General features: G+C 35.2%; 1 protein-coding gene across 2 annotated transcripts in view; it reads left to right on the top strand.

Annotated features, from left to right (window-relative positions):
• Positions 1 to 431: 431 nt before the first annotated feature.
• ngfrb (nerve growth factor receptor b) overlaps positions 432 to 18,384 on the top strand; it is a 44,139-nt gene continuing 26,186 nt past the window's right edge. The window contains exons 1-2 of one of the 2 annotated variants that reach the window (XM_084434674.1): positions 432 to 812; positions 15,782 to 15,923. In XM_084434674.1, the coding sequence (XP_084290800.1) occupies positions 780 to 812; positions 15,782 to 15,923 (175 nt within the window). In that variant the 5' untranslated portion in view covers positions 432 to 779. The remainder of the gene's footprint in view (positions 813 to 15,781; positions 15,924 to 18,384) is intronic. The other variant, XM_084434675.1, reaches the window with a different exon arrangement.

The raw sequence follows: 18,384 nt of genomic DNA on the forward strand, positions 1-18,384 counted from the left end.
CTGTATATGTGTGTGTGTGTGTGTGTCTGTGAACTCACGCGCTCCCCGCCGCAGAGAGGAATAGGTTTCTTGTTACTTTGTTAGTTTAATGTTTCATGAAAGCCTAATGCGTTGTAAACTGTCAGTTCGCATGATTTATAACCTCTTAAGATGCTGCTGCAATTATAACTTAGGCTATATCTTAGGCTACTGAGTGCATAATCTACCCCACACTCTTACCAAATTCATTTAAATAATATTTTGATTCAAATATTATAGAAATAAAGATTTTCACTCCAAAACCAAACTAAATCGTGACCAGACGCGTTTCCCCACAATACCCTATTACTTGTTTATTTGTTTTGTTTTAATGCAATGCAACTGAGTTATTGTGTCGATGGGATGTGGATGCGGTTGGGAGGGGAAACCTCTGGACTGACATGTGTGTGTGTGTGTCAGAGAGAGAGAGAGAGAGAGAGAGAGAGAGGATGTAAATCTTTCACTCTGTTCAGAGCTGTATCAGTAGACTCGCGCACTGATTGCAGTTGCTTCTCATAATTTATGAAGAGACTCCTCACCGCAAACATCAGAAGAATTCATCTGGAAAAACCCTTCACTCAAGACTACGATTGCTCAATAATGCTATTCGCTTATTTGTAAAAGCGGACACACATGAGGAACGATCAGAGCGATTTGAGTCTATGAAGGAAGTATGACGCTGAATGTATTATTTCAGAGCCCATGTAAAGAGTGAATAATCTATCCGCAGTGTACTTCATCCAGGACGCCCTTCATCCAGCATGTTCACTGTGACTGTAGTATTTCTGCTCGTGGTGAGTACAGTCTCCAACTCAATATGCACCTCTAGCCTACTTTTTCTTGTCACACTTGAGAAAGTGGAACATCATTTATATAGCAGACTATGAGTGAATGAAGACTATTAAAAATAAGTTTAAAGACGTAAAGAAATCGTGAAATGATTTTGTGCCTTTTGATTGATGAGTTTGAGATTATTGAAATTACACAAAATATGTTTTTAACGATATTGATTTATTTTATATATATATATATATAACATATAGTATGTGTGTGCGTGTGTATGTGTGTATATATCATGATCAATATATTTGACAGCATATATATATATATATATCAGTGGCAAAGTCTCAATTAACCTCAATTCACCCTATTTAATGCATAGGGCACTGTACTGCATTTATAATAACTTATATTACACTTTATAATCAGATGCATATTCTCATGAATAATTTAAAACATTATAACATATAGTACTTATCTATTCATGCATCTTTTAATGCATTACAAAATGATCAAAACACACTGTCATGTTTTATAATGCATTCAATCCTTTAAATGTTTAACAATGTAGACACGTGTTGTAATGCTTTATAATTGTTTATGAAAACATTTAATAGCCTAAATGATGAAGTGTATTATAAGGAATTATGAAGAACTTTATTATATAATTATTATATAAATATAGTACTTATCTATTCATGCATCTTTTAATGCATTAGAAAATGATCAAAACACACTCTGTTTTATAATGCATTCAATCCTTTAAATGTTTAACAATGTAGACACGTGTTGTAATGCTTTATAATCGTTTATGAAAACATTTAATAGCCTAAATTATGAAGTGTATTATAAGGCATTATGAAGACCTTTATTATATAATTATTATATAATGCATCATACAATGAGGCTTCATACAAACTTCAGATTAAATTGTCACGCCCACTTTGACAGACAGCACAATGCGTTCTTGCACTTGTCTCACAAGCTGAAATGTTATTTTTCAGGCTAATTGTTATTTAGTTTGTGTGTGTGGGTTGAATGAGGGGTGTATGTGTGTGCTACTGATGATTCATAAAGTACACCACATAACAGCAGGCACATTTGTGAGCCTAACTGCTTAATTCTCTATGTTTGTACCAATTTCCTGTGTTGTGGTCACATGTCTTGTCTCGTTTCAAAACCACACCCATCTGAACAGCATGATGGGCGTGTGGACAATAACTACTGTATGTCGCAGACTCGCAGTCAAGAGGATGTCAGCCCGTGTCCCTGATATTAGTGTCATTTTTCTGGTAGCTCAATTACTGTAATTTATTTTTCCATAATATAAGCATACAAACACTTAAGCAGTATAACATGTTTTACGGATGTTTTTACTTGCTTAGAAAAAAACGTACCAAGTACGTGTAGACATGTTCGATTTTAGGAGAAAACAAATGAAAATGTTCTGGCAGTTGGCACACTCACCAGATCTCAAGACCCACCGAGATCTGTGTCACAAACTAAATATATCATGCAAGATGTATATGACATGAAACATATCTGTCTTAGACACATGCACAGAATTCACATTTTATGAAGAATATATGTGAGTGGTTCTTTCCCCATGCAAAAGTTATATACTCAGTGCAAATGTGTTCTGGGTGGTGGTCACTATAAAGTGGTTGCTTACTGGCCCAACTCTCTATTAAATTTTGATCCCTAGATATGACTCAGGTCCCACCTTCAAAAATAATACGTGATTTTTTTTTTTTTTTTATCTACCAGGCAAAAATCGAATTTAATCTAGGGCTGCTAGAGGTTTGAGAAACTGACCCTAAATGTGGTTTGATGACTTTTTAGAGCTTGCCATGTATCATTATGCCAAATTGCCAACTGTTTATGACACAATTCTAGAGCCTTTACAGGCTGAGGATGTGGAAAAGTAAAGTAAAATAAAATAAAAAATAAGATAAAATAGGTGCCTTTGCACTTGAATATTCTCCAAATAGACTCAAGGCTTCTGGAAAACTTAGAAAATCATATAGCTTTAAAGTAGAAAATAAAGCAAGCGAGAGCGAATGAAAGAGCTTCAATAGCTCCAGTACGACCATTAGTGAGTCAGCTTTGCCAGAACAGTAGACGACTTTGAAATGTTGACAAGTGCCAACAGGCTATAAGGGTTAAGAGTTAAGTGCATTCAGGCATACAAACAACAGCTCTCAAACATCTTAGCCTATGTGACAGACCGAATGGGAGGGAGAAACGTTCTTCAGATCTGACAAATTCCAGTGCATGATATGCGCTTACATTTTTTGCCAATTATTCTGTGGTTATTCAGTATGTACCATATCTGTCATGACAACTCACTAAATAAAAATGATGTTAGTTTGGACAGCAGGTTCTCAGTATTATAAAGGAGAACTTTGGCATTTTTTTTTTTTAAATGTTTATGATATTTAGTGCATTTATTAAATAATCATGTGCTGATGCCTATAATAAATACAATTTTATAATAAAAAATGTAATAAAATATAAGAAATAAAGAGAAAGAGGGCTATACTTGTAACAGAGAGGCAGGGACGAAGTGGAGAGAGAATCCACATGCGAGCACTACTAACAATACAGGGCAAACAAAGACACTCAGGACAGGAACAGGGTACCGCAAACAACGACTGACAAACCACAAGAGAAACACAATTTATACACAAACTACAAACCATGGCACAAGACAGGAAATAACACAAAAGTCCTCAGGCAAGACATGAACACAGGCTGAGATCGTAACAATACTAGAGCTGTTTAGAGGGTGTGACTGTGAACAATAAACAAAACCTCACAGTCTTCATAATTCTCAATTTCACCACTAAATGAATTAACTCACATTAATTTATGAAATAATGAATTATAAAACTACTATAAATATACCAACCTTACACGGATACATGCGGTACGTTGTGTATATAGCAAATCTCAACTGCTTAAATGTTATATCTAAAAGAAAATACCCTTTATTATCGAGCAACAATATATTAAAAGTTAGGACATATAGTACTTTACCTGCATACAGTACATTCTGTACACACTATATAACAAATCTCGGCTGTGTGATTGTTTAAATCATCACAAAGTGTAAATAGCTCTATATACAAAGTTTTTTTATATATATCTCTCCATCCATATTGGTATCGGTATCAGCTGATATATGTTCAGGTTTAATGTTATCGTTATCGGCCCAATAAGAAATTTTGGCCAATATATTTAAGCTGATAATTAATGGATTATTTCCTTCAGCTGAGACACTTCAGGTGCGCAATGTTCGCCATGATTGTTTTGAATTGCTTGAAATATGATCTGAATCACTTCAAAAAAAGGAAAATACCAAATGCCATATCCTCCTGAGACCCAGAAAAATAAGTTTTTTTTTTCATGTCATCACATAAGAAACAAATGGTAAAAAAAAAAAAAAAAACATTTTTGAAAAATGATATTTTATTCATATGTTATGCTATGTCCTCTGTAGTGGACACCAGGACTCAGTTGTTTAAAAAAATAAAATGACATGAAATTGTATGTATAGGCAAAAACAATGGGATTTATTTTTCAATCACCAATACATTTTGGGGATTCAGGATTTTTTTTTTAACCAAAATTTGTATAAAGATAATTATCAACTATGTTATGAAAGATGTAACGGAATGAATTGATACACCATTTTACTTTATGCAATATGTGGGTAAAATGGCCAGACATTACTATTCCCATTCAATGCAATGTATCTATACACTGTATCAAATTTGCACATTAATGTGTTCTTGGAGCAACATTTAATGAAAAAAGAAGTGTAATAATTGGAGTAATAATTAGCAACATTTTAATAATAATATCAAATTTTTCATAGGAATATTGATGTATAATTTATTTCCATATTCACTTGTTGTGTCTCACAAAATGCCTGATAAACATGATTTAAGTCCTGATGTCCTCTACAGTGGACATGTATGAAATCAATGCCCTGTTCTTTTTTTATAAACATGTATTTATTGAATTTTAACAGTTTACAAAAACATATAACAGTCAAACTATAAAAGAATCCACTCCCCCCACCCCAAACGGGAAAAAAAACACACAAAAAAACAACAACAACAACAACTGGGTAACGACATTATATAATCATACACAGCTTAGGAGGTATCAACAGTTAGGGACATATCGCCTTCAAGTTTCCAGAGTTTCCTCGACTTCACAGTTCTCCAAGAATGCAAGAAAGGGATTCCAAATCTCTCTGAATTCGGCTGATTTCTTTCACTTTTCAAGGATAAGGCATGCTGATAGTTCTTTCAGCCAGCGACCAACAGAAGGGCTCTTGACATCTTTCCAGCAGAGAACAATCAAGCGTCTAGCTTGTACTAAACATAAGTTTGTCATTTTCTTCTCTTTGCGGTTTAACATACAGTCCTTTGGATACAAATTAAGAATGCAAAGTGCAGGATTGTCAGGCACTGGATTTAAGGTCATCTTAGAAATACATTTTATAACTTCATTCCAGAACTTTCATGTCTCTGAGCAGTCCCACAGACAATGAAATAAGGTGCCCTTTTCGACATTACATTTAACCCAGATATCAGGAATATTTGGATTCATCTTATTCAGTCTTTCGGGAGTAACATAAGTCCTCATAATCCAATTATACTGAATCAGTTTGAGATGGGTATTTATTTATTGTTAAAAGTTGTGCTCTAGAGCACACCTCTCTCCAGTCCTCCTCTGAGATATCTGTTTGTAAGTCATTCATCCACTGAGTTTTCTTATGCTCAGTAGAGTCTTTATGGTTTTCTAACATGGACAAGCAGGGTTGTATATAGGAATGTGTCTGTGCATAAACAAAACTCCTTAACTGTAAATATTTAAATAAGTGCGTCCGAGGTATATCATATTCATTTCTAAGTTCCTCAAATGAAGCTAGTTTACTTTCCTTATATAGATCCATTACTTTGCAGATGCCCTTTGTTGCCCACATTTTAAAACCTTGGTCTTTTTTTCCAGGAGAAAAGTTATCATTCTCCCATATTGGTGAAAAGCCTGAAAACAAAGTAGATTCACCAAGAAATGACTGTACATTGTGCCAGACATTAATTGTGTTTCTCACAAAGGGGTTATCAGTGAGCCGCTTCAGTTTTTTGACAGATGCAGAGTATAAATAAGTGTCAAGTCGCTGGCCTTTAGTGCAGATACATTCAATTTGCACCCATGGTAAGTAAGGTTCAGGTGAAAACCAGTACATTGCAGCTCTAATTTGAGCAGCCCAAAAGTACCATTGCAAATTGGGTAATTGTAACCCTCCTCTCTCATAAGGCAGGTATAGAAGTGACAGTCTCAACCTTGACCTCCTGTTATTCCAAATAAACTTAGTAAATAGTTGCTTCATTTTGGGGGGGGTAAAGGAATGGATTGAATTAGGTATACAAACTTTGGTAATATATTCATCTTGATTATATTTATACGCCCTAAAAGGGAGATTGGCATTGATGACCAGCTATTCATGGATTCATTTACTGTAGAAATCATAGGATCATAGTTACAGGATATTATCAATGCCCTGTTCTGTCATTTTTTTATTTGAAACCCCATAACGTTTTCCTGAGATGTTGGTTTATGAAATACAATTTGAAAAGTAGTCTGAATTAAATTATAATTACAATATATTATCATATTTCCATATGTGCTACATTTGATCACTAAATAAATGTCAGACATTTAAAAAAACAAAAACAAGGAGCAGTTGTTTTCATGGTGAAACCTCCAAACATTTGGTATCTCTGAAAAGCCCTGATTGTGCTCTTTACAGCAGTGGTTCCCAATTCCAGTCCTCGTGACCCACTGCTCTGCACATTTTGTAGGTCTCTCTTATCTGACACACTCAGTTCAGTTCATGGAGTCTCTCCTAATGAGCTGATGATCTGGTTCAGGTGTGTTAAATAAGGGAGACTACAAAATGTGCAGAGCAGTGGGTCACGAGGACTGGAATTGGGAACCACTGCTTTACAGGACACGTGACATGTGACATGATGTCAGAGAAATACACCAAAAAATAATATCCACTACAATAGACAAAAGTCTATTCCTGGGTCCCAGGAGGATATAGGCTACATAAAATTATAATGAGAATAATGGGTTTTAATTGTGAGACTTTTGTTTTTGTAATCAGGCTCTCAAAAAAATTACATACAAATTTGGATTTAGATTTATCGCCCAATATATCGGATATCGGCTTTTAAATATAAAAGAATTATTGGTTATCTGTATCCGCTAAAATTTTAAAGACTAAAACATAAAAGAACTTTGCTGTGAGTATATGCTGTGAGTGTTTCTCAATTCTACATATAGCACCTTTAAGATATTATATATCATGGTTTTCTGTAAAGCTTTGAAACAATGTGTATTGTGAAAAGCACTATACAAATAAATTTGACTCACTCGGAACACCTTAGAAATGACACAGCAGCACACTTTTCAATTTCAGTATGCTTGCAGGACAAGCACCATTACCATTTTCTATAGAAAATGTAAAAATGTGGTTAAAGTTCACTGAAATTAGACAATTTCACAATCATGAAGATTTGACACCAATGATTTGACAAATTACCAGCCAAATGCTGATGAAAGTATTTTGTTAGAACCATTCTTAGTTGAATGAGTAATGAAAATAAATATGCTTTGACTACTGATTGTATCTGCCTAAACAAAACTGCACATGTTACAGAAGCTTGGCCTCCAGTAATGCTGAATGTGACTGCAAACAGGTTCTATGACATGCGTCGTTGTTTTTGACCCTTCACACATTTCTAAAAACTTTGTGCGGCCAAATCTCTAAAGTTACCAATTTGAGTCATGGGCTGCTGAAATTTTGGGGGTTGTTGAACTTTGCCTGAGTTGGAATGCTCCTGTAGGGGTGTGTTTGTGTTTTTATGTGTGTGTGGAGGAGGTTACCCATGCCAGGGGACAGGTAGAAACGAAGGGAATGTTAATTTGTGCTTACCCAACCTCCTCTTTTTTTTTCACTCATCTCTGTCACTTCTCCAGCTGACTCACAAACGCCTTGAGGGACTCATCTAATCTCTCTTTCATTCTTTTATCTGTCTTTCTTCTCACTCTTTTAAACGTCATTCCACACACCTGTGTTTAACGTCGTTACTCTGACAGCCAGCCAATCACCTCTTGACATTTATGTTACACCCATCAACCATGCAACAGCTGCATCAGTATGAGGCTTATGTTGCCTTCAAGTTATGTTGGAAATATCGTATTTATGTGATGTGCACATGACTGGCATGACAATGTGAGATTTGGAAGTGGGAAAATACCATTTCTCATCAAGAGAAAAATAAAATACATAAAGCATTCCTGAAATTTTTTGTACATAATAAGCATTAAACTGTCTCAAAAAGTAAAATAAATGAAAAAATGAAAAGTAAATAAAAAATAGTCAAAATGTCGCAACTGCAAGATATAAACTCACATTTGCAAGATATGAAGTCGCAATTATGAGATACAAAAATTGCAATTGGGAGATATGTCACAATTATAAGAATTAAAGTTACAGTTGCAAGATTTGTATGATTTATAAGATTTATTTTTTTTTTTTAACCTGGATAATCTCTCTGAGTTTAAAAGTCTTTCACAGGAGTGTCCTGGCCAAGAATGGGCAGCAGTTACAATCACAAACTTACAGATCAACACTTAAAAACAATTGGACATCATTGAGTCTTCTTCAAGTGACCGAATAATAGATTTAAAATGTTCCATAGACCTGAGTTTACAATTTCAATTTCATTTGGAGTAGATTCCATTCAAACAGAGCTGCATACATAAAAGCCATTTTCCCCAGTTTAGTTCTGACAAATGGAACAGAAAGAGTTCACTGTAAAAAATTCCGTTAAATTTACGGTAAAAAACTGGCAGCTGTGGTTGCCAGAAATTTACTGTAAAAAATACGGTAGCAACATTTTAGGTTTTACAGACTTAATTTAAAATTTACAGTAATAAACCGTATTTCATTATCTGATATAATGTTAATTTACCGACCTATTGAAATATTAATATCTGTTTTGTACCATTGTAATACACTGACAACTAACAATCACAGCAGTAGTGAGAGTCACATGATCAATCAAAGCTCATCACAAGCAGTTCCACATGAAAGTTAATACTAGGCTAATATATAAAGAAACTGCACAGTCTCATTCACACAAACATTAAACACCATCATGGTAACACACATGAAATTTTAAAAATACAATAGACATTAATTTAACAACATTAAATGTAACATAAAACCCTAATGTACATAACTGATTAGAAAAAAACTAAGAAAGCTATGACGAAACATAGTTATTTCAATAAAAATACATCAAATGTGAAGTGTCACGCATGGAATTGTGGGAATGTTAATTTACGTTTTTTCACTGTAAATTATACAATGACTTGTTCGTTTTCCCTTCCAAAAACTTTTACGGTATTTTACTGTAAAATTACATTAAATATACCATTAGATCTATCACAGTTATTTACTGTAGCCTATATAGTAAGGAAACTTTCTGTTAACTAATTAATAGTTTTTCACTGTAGCATTTTTAGAGTCTTATACTGTTAAAATCACAATCATCTTTTACAGTGTATAACAATTTTGAGACCGGAGGGAATATTTCCCAACACTTTTCTGTTGAATAAGACAACCTAGATACGAAGGCAACAACCCCAGAATAGATTTATAAATAATTAGGTAACAGTGCATTTTCCTTCTAATGGACAGAGAGGGCCAGGCTACTCTGTTATACAAAGTGCAATGATGAGTTAAAGGTTTACAATCTGATATAAATCTTAAAGCGCTATGATAAACGGCATCCAAAGAAGAGAGAAGATAAGAATTATTGATACACCACATCACCGTAATCAAGTACCTCAACCTCTTTCTTACATTAAATGTAAAACAAAACGTGTTTCTAAAATAAAACCCAAGCTTTTCTTTTTTCTTTTTTTCTTTAATTGAGTTATGTGAGAGGTAAAAGATAATGTATCATCAACAATGATGCCAAGATATTTATACTATTTTACTAACTCAATCACATTACCTTGTAAAGTCTGGAGAGGAATAAGATTGTCTACCTTTTTCGAGCTTGATAATAAAATAAGCTTGGTTTTATCAGCATTCAAAATAAGTTTTAGTGTATGAAGCCGTGACTGAATGGCATCAAAAGCCATTTGAAGCTTAAAGGAGAACTCCGGTCAATTTTAACATTGAGCTCATTTTTTTTATACATTTGGAGTGCTGTCAGTACAGAGAACAACGACAAAAATCGGTGTTGCCTACACCGAGTTATCCTCTTTTTAAAATTTGCACCCTGTTGACTTCAATGGGGCAAGTTTTAAACCTGCTTTTAGCCTCTTAACATCCTTGATGTGTCATTACAAGTGCACAGGTCATGTGAGTGATTCCTTCGGAGTGAACGCGGGTGAATCTGACTGCAGTAGATGTGAAAGATAATAATAAAAATGATGTTTATTCAGCCAGCGCACATACCTGTATTTACTTCCTGTTTTCGGTCGAAGTCCACAGTAGTCGATTGTCAAGTTTATGCGCGTGATCATAGGTACTAAACCTATGCGCGTGAACTCGACAATCGACTACTGTGGACTTCGACCGAAAACAGGAAGTAAATACAGGTATGTGCGCTGGCTGAATAAACATCATTTTTTATATATTTCTTTCACATCTACTGCAGTCAGATTCACCCGCGTTCACTCCGAAGGAATCACTCACATGACCTGTGCACTTGTAATGACACATCAAGGATGTTAAGAGGCTAAAAGCAGGTTTAAAACTTGCCCCATTGAAGTCAACAGGGTGCAAATTTTAAAACGAGGATAACACGGTGTAGGCAACACCGATTTTTGTCGTTGTTCTCTGTACTGACAGCACTCCAAATGTACAAAAAAAATAGCTCAATGTTAAAATTGACCGAAGTTCTCCTTTAAGCAAGGCTTGCTGTTTAGAAGGTGCACCACAATACATGACAGTGTCATCTGCATAAAAGTGAAAATTTGCATCCTGAATATCACAATCAAGACTATTTATGTAGATAGTAGGGTAGAGTGGGGGAAAACGCCCCCCTTAAGGAAAATGTGACATTACAGTGAAACAAAACATAAATGTGACTAGAATTGCCATCCCGGTTTTGAGTGACTATGGCAGGAGTTATTCACCAAATATTAAAATTGCTCAGCCTTCATAATTAATTAGTATTTCCACTGAAAATATTTTTGTACAAAGGGGGCGTTTTGCCCCAGCGGTAGGGTAAAACGCCCCCCAAGGTGGGGTAAAATGCCCCCTTTCTTACCAACCAGTTTGCTTCATAGATAAACAGCAAAATTAACAGACAATAGTTTTTAATCTCTAAAGGTAAAAGGCAAGTAATGTATCAACATGTATATATATTAATATTTATTTCAGAAATGTTCAAAATAGGCAAAATTAACTACCTTCCATCAGTGAGCTAACTGTGCTAGCAAGCTAGCTAGTTAATGCTCACTTGAGGTATTTTTTTCATGTTTTGTTCAAATATTTTGATTTTACCACCTAGTTATACTGCATTAAGTGTAAAACAAAGGATTTGATAGACAGAAATATTTTATTATAGTAATTATGATAGAGAAACTATGCCCCCAGGGGGGGGCGTTTTACCCCTCAGCGTAGGGGGCGTTTTACCCCACAAGCTATGAGTTTTTTTAAATAATGTTTAATTTTTAAAATATAATTATATTCCTTATAAATAATATATGATCTCAAACTACAGACTTCACTATTCATCTATCATACATCACTGTGATATCCTGCAGAACAATATTCTCTTAAACACTTATTTACTAATATCTGAAAATTATAGCATTTACCATTTAATCCTCTTCTCTTCAAATGTGTCGCTGGTGTCAGCTTCTCCATAAAGATTTGTATATCCCCGTTATCAGCGTAGTGCATAGCAACAGTAAAAACCTATATTGACTACTTTTAGTGGTTATTTTGGGAAAAACAGGTGGGGGGCGTTTTACCCCAGGGGGGCGTTTTCCCCCACTCTACCCTAAATAAAAGAGGCCCCAATACAGATCCTTGGGGAACACTTTAAACAATCTCCAATGGTCCTGAATGTTTACCTTCAGCCTGAACACATTGAGTTCTTTCACTTAAATAATTTTTAAACCAGAAAATAACATGATTTGATAAACCAACACTCTCTAATCTTTGCAACAATATTTCATGATCCACTGTGTCGAAAGCCTTAGATAAATCAATAAAAAGGGAAGCGCAATAATCACCTTCATCCACTGATTCCACAATATCATTTAAAACTTTCAGAACTGCTGTGGTGGTAGTATGTTTTTTACGAAACCCTGATTGATTGATTATTATTGATTACTTTGTTTACATTCAAATAACAGGTCAACTGGTCACTAATAAGACTTTCAATTTTTTTTGATAGGACACAAAGCTTTGAGATTGGCCTATAATTATCTAATATAGTAGGATCTCCCCCTTTTAATAATGGAACAACAAAAGCTGATTTCCAAATTTCTGGGATAACAACAGTATCTAGTGAAATATTAAAAAGATAAATTAAAGGGGTTGAAATAATATCAGCTGCTAATTTCAAATACATAGGTTTCACACAATCAGGGCCTGGTGATTTATTTATATCAAGCGATTTAAGTGCTTTATGGACATTGGAACTCTTGATATGTTCAAAAGTGAACTACTCCTTTTTAAAATAAGTTTCTGCACTAACAAAATCATAATCTGAGCGTAGAGATTTTGCATAAGATTTTGTGACTCAAATGATGACCCAGAGGCAATAAAATACTTGTTAAAATAATTAAGCATCAGATATACTAGTAGAATCCGTATTTATACATGTTAGAGGATTTATACAAAATTAGAGGAATTTTTGTTACCCGGTATATACTTTATATTCTGCCAAAATTTCTTGGGATTATTTAAATTTGTTGTATTTTTTGCAATAAAATAATCAGCTTTAGCATTCCTAATGGCGACTGTACATCTATTTTGAAGCTGTCTAAAACAAATCCAGTCAGAACTAGCTTTTGCCCAAGCAGCATCCCGCTCGCGTATGAGAACAGACAATGCAGCGGAAAACCAAGGGTTATCCCTGCCTTTAACTCTAAATTTCTTAAATGGTGCATGCCTATTAATAACCGATGTAAAACCATCATTAAAATATTGCCAGGCAAACTAAAGTTTAAAGTCACAATTTTGTTTTTACTCTGAGGCAGAAACAGGCTTACATTGAATTGAAAGCACTAATTTTATGAATGATTACAACAGAAATGCATTCTGCTCACGTTTCACGAATGAGGCCCATAATGAGCATCCCATTCTTTTTTTCCAAAACCTATATTTATCAGTTAGAAAAATAAATGTTCATGTCAGTATTTTAGCCAAAATCACAACGTTGCAGGTAATTTTGAGAACAAAGTGTGGATTTGTGTACCAAGAATGACTTACAGATGAAAAAGTTGCAATTGTGAGATACAAAATTACATTTGGGAGATATGAAGTTGCAATTATGAGATTTAAAGTTACAATTTATATCTAAATTGTAATTTATATCTAAATATCTTATATCTTTAGATAAAGATCTGAGGCACTCAGGAGGATGAAGATTAAAAAGCCTTTATTAATCCATGGCTAATCTCATAAAAATAAAAACATGCCTACACGTTTCAAACGCGTATGTTTTTATTTTTATGAGATTAGCCATGGATTAATAAAGGCTTTTTAATCTTCATCCTCCGGAGTGCCTCAGATCTTTATCTTAAGATATATCTGGATCCCTTTACTGAAGAGCACCGGAGGTATTTACATATTTTTACACCCAAGAAGCACTCCCAGCATTTTCCTGCTATTTGTATCTTATATCTTTATTTATAAGATATAAAGTCGTAATTACCTTCTTTTTTTTTTACTCTGAGCCAGGGTTAGCTTCCACAAAGCACTAATTTTACGAACGATTACCACAGAAATGTATTCTGCTCACGTTTCACGAATGAGGATGTGCATCCATTGCTTTTCATTTTGCTGCACTAGTGCCAAAGCCTATATTCATCAGTAAGAAAAAAAAGAAAGCAATTTTTCACATCAATTTAATTTCAGCTAAAATCAAACGCACATCACTTTGTTATTGCGATTTTTTTTAATTTGATAACAAAATAGAGATTTCCAAGAATGAGTTACAGGCATCATAAATTATTTGCTATTTTATCTTGTGAACGTAAATACAAATCTTTAGACAGAAGACATGCTTTGAAAGACAGAATGCCCTGATCAGCTGCCATTCTTTGGCTGTACCTGTCAATCATTCAGTTAGATGTTCAAATGAAAGGCTGTTTTCGGAAAATTGAATTAAGGTTAAATGTACCATGATGATTTTCTAGTAAACTGCATGTATTCCCTTTTGTAGATCTCTGATTTCTCCAAAGTAATGCTGTTGATAGGCATCATCAGATATTACCAAGACTAAATAAGTTTTGCTACATTGTTATATAAATAGTATTTTTGGCTCTGAGTCTGTGTGGGAAAAGTTGTCAGCTTCTGGGATTGCATCCCCTGGAGATAGACACTACATGGGAGTGGGAAAATTGTGTACGGTTCATGTCTGTATCTACATCTGCAGGCTTTTTCAAAATGTTTCCCTATATTGCTTTATTTTTCTCAAGTTGTATAGCTGTAATATTGTTTGTTAGCTAAAACAAACGGGAAGTCCCTCCCTAAACGTATGCCATTGGTTGATCCAAAAGCTGACATGTCGGGCCACTCAAAGTAACAGTACTATAGTGTTAGATTCTTCACGACTTAATGAAATGGCTTAAAGTCCCCCTGTAGTCATTCACTGTATCCCTTAAAACTCACATTTAATCACCAAAATTACATATTTAAAGCTTTTTCCTTGAAAAAAATAAAATACAAATCAGCCATGCCTTAAAATAGCTTGAATGTAACTCTTCACCCTTGCCTCATTTAATATACACAGTTCTATAAATATGCAAATGAGCCCAGCCTCCACTCACTCACACCAGCTCAGAGATCCACTCGTTGACGATCACATGTTGACGTGACTGGTTACAAGGTAGTTTGTGACGTCAGAAAAACACCAGTGATTTGACAGATGAGACTAGGTGCTTCACTGCTGTTTTAAGGATAAAATACTCAAATAAAATTTGCACATGATTTGTCTTAAAGTATATTAAAAACACCACATAGACCTATAAACAACATTAAGAGCTTTATTTTCACCACATCAAAGTGATTGTCCCTTTTTTAAAGAATAGCCAATAAACTTTAGATAATGTTGCAGCCATGTAATATGCTTTTGCTACTTGCTATAGTTAGAGGCTGTGGTACAGTATTATGGCGCAGTCACACAAAACTTCACTAAGTAGGTTCAATGTCAGTTGTGTAGCGATTAGTGGTCACTTCCGAGCCAAGCAGCTGTATGTCTGCGAATTTGCATGTTAAAAGTTCAACAAACAGGCATTCGTAGTGTAATCTGCATGGAGAAATGTTTGCGTCATGTGTTCCTCATGCAGAATTCTCGATCGTGTGGATTCCTATTGATATGACTTAATTTCGCCCGCAAAATTTTGACGTACAAAGGTAAATGCAACCTCACCTTTAGAGAGAGGGACATCCTCATTCTAGAGCATTTGGTTTTAATAAGTGCCATAAGTGCAAGTGAAGTCAGTGTTCGCAGTACATTTTAAATGTGTATTGTATTTTTATTTCTGTATTTACACAAAATATCTTTTTCTAATTTTCTTCCATATTGTGACATACATACAAATGTCATTTTTTGAAAATGTATTCACAATAAGGTCTATACGATGCATTTAGAAAATGTTCATTTCGACTTTAATCTTGTCCTCTTTCTCTCTATAGGGGAATGTCTTTTCTTCACAGGACTCGTGTCCTTCAGGGGCGTTCACAACCAGTGGAGAGTGCTGCAAACAATGCCAACCCGGTGAGGGAATGAAGAAGCCCTGCGGAGCGACACAGACAGAGTGTGAACCGTGTCTTGACAGTGAGTATCCACAGAGATGTTGGCCGCAGTGTTGCTAAAATGAAGCAGCTGCCTTATTTAAAATGCCATTTCCTGTGCTGAACTCTCACTTGAGGGGAGGCAAAGGGCTTTTGAGCTGTGAATGGTAATTAGTAGTTAAAGGGGAAATGCTTTTAGGAAATGAGACTTGACAAAACATTGTCTGGAGTGCTTAGAGACCAATCTGGGTGTTTTCAGCCACTCACGGCTGTAAGTGAGAGTAATTAAGGCAAAATCCTGTGGTACATTGTGTTTGTTGCACTGGCAGGGTCACGTTACAGAGTGTTTGTACGAGGTTTGGGAGTTGGAGTTTTTTTTATTTACATACTGTAGGCTGGTCCTGAGCCAAAGTCCTGGTCCAGAGCCTGCCAGAATCCCACCACTTCCAAAATGATCTCCCACACGTCTGCTTGCATGACCCAGCTGAACAAGACAAGATAGGAGGAGAGAGATGAATGGAAATAAAGAACGATTAGCCAGAAATGTGACCAAAAATAGTCATCCTTTAGTATGTATTTTTGTAGAGATTCATAGCTCCTTAGAAAAATCATAATTATATATATATATATATATATATAAATATGTATATACATTTTTATATAAATACTTATATAAATAAGTGTATTTAAGTATGTTAAGAAACATTCTCTCTGCCCTCTCTGGAGTTCTCATTTATGTTTAATTCATGCATTGATAACTTCAGTGAGGTCCAAAAGTCTAATGTCTTTTACATAAACAGAACAATATCTCTCACAATAAACAGAAATTTTTGTTTTGAAACATGTTAAAGTTGTCACAGTAAGAGGTGTTGATTTGTAGATCGCGTATCTAATTTGGGACATTGATCATGTGGATCTCTGGACATTATGAAATTCATGGTGTTTTTTTACTGAAAGTGTTATGCTAATAAATAATTTGTAAATGATGAAAATGTTGTGCTTTTTTTAAAGTGCTTTTGGCACAAATTAGACAATTGTTGATCTATATTAAGACCCTTCTGAGATCCCTTCTGAAACTGATCCCTAGAGACACATGATTGATAGTACTGGGTTATTTTTCCAGGAGACATTAAATAGATTTAATTTGTGATTTTCTTACCTATGGGATATTAGCATATAAATGGTTTGTTCAACATATCGTCACATTGACAGATAAGCTAAACGAACCTACTTTTGAGTTCTGTGCTTTCTTTTTTTCGTTAATAATTAGTAGCCTTGGGTGAAGGTCAGGGAAAGGCATGTCCACCAAGACCCCTCGACATTAGACCCACCATCCTCCTGTCATTCACTACAACCCTAAACATTCTTCCATCAGTAATTTCTCTTTGTCAGGCCTTCCCTAAGGGCCTGTGCTGGGACTTGCGTTCCTCATCCATCAACTTTAACTGTTACATGTTGAAAACTCCAAACTGTTTTTTTTTCACAGCCTTATAAGTCATCTAATACTACTTGACAGCACATCAGCAATAAAGTGTTGACATGTAAAAGTAGCATTTGGGATGGTACTGGAATGGAAACAGATGTTTAAGATATGATCATTTTGATATGATAAAGTGCTGTGTAATGTGAAAGAACCAGGTGTGTTTGTTCACCATTTGACATTCTCAGCTTATAAAAAGAGTTTACAAACAATGAGCATCCTGTCCAACCCAACACAGCGACATTGGCTTAACCAATGGCGTGAGTTTGGCCCGTTGCACTACAGTGCAATAACAATATATTTATAGGTAGCTTTTTAAAGTAGATAGGCCCCACCCACTTAACGTCCACTTAACATTACTGACTGTAGCCCGCAGGGAGATTTGGTTTTTACCTTCATCTGCCTTCTGTTTACTTGCAGTTGTCACTACATTCTCCCATTACTGGACTGTAGAAGAATTCAGAAGACTCTTTTGCTTCAGTATTTAGCAGACTTGTGTTCTTCATTCAGTGCTTAATGCTGATAGGTTACTCTAAAACAGCGTCGTGGCTAAGTTAAATAAGATAAAGTCATTATGATTGAAGTATAGTTTGGGTTCTCTTGAGAAAAAGACGTGTGCTTAATTGTATTGAATGTACACTTGAAGCCTTAAAGGTGCTGTAGGACATCTGGGAAAATGCTAACTTTAGCCTGATAGCAGTAAAAGCAATCCTCCCTGCAAAGTCTGCTTGGCTCCGATGAAGATATATAGATTGTAGATCCTTTGCCAGTGCCACTTGTTGTCGGTTCAGAAGGCAAGTTAGTTTGTTGCTGCTTGCCTGTCATTCTCGCTCTGTCTGCACAAGTGCAGCGTACGTGAACGCACTGATAACTTATTATGTCTGCGTGAAGAGCCTGTGCAGTGGTATGCAAACACGCATTGACCGACAGGGAACACATGCTATAAGACAGTTCGGACCGAACGCAACGATTGAACGAACATTTTATGGTCCTACGCCTTCCACAGACGATATATATTTATAAA

Source organism: Rutilus rutilus (genome assembly GCF_951802725.1).
Source record: "Rutilus rutilus genome assembly, chromosome: 16".
NCBI lineage: Eukaryota > Metazoa > Chordata > Actinopteri > Cypriniformes > Leuciscidae > Rutilus > Rutilus rutilus.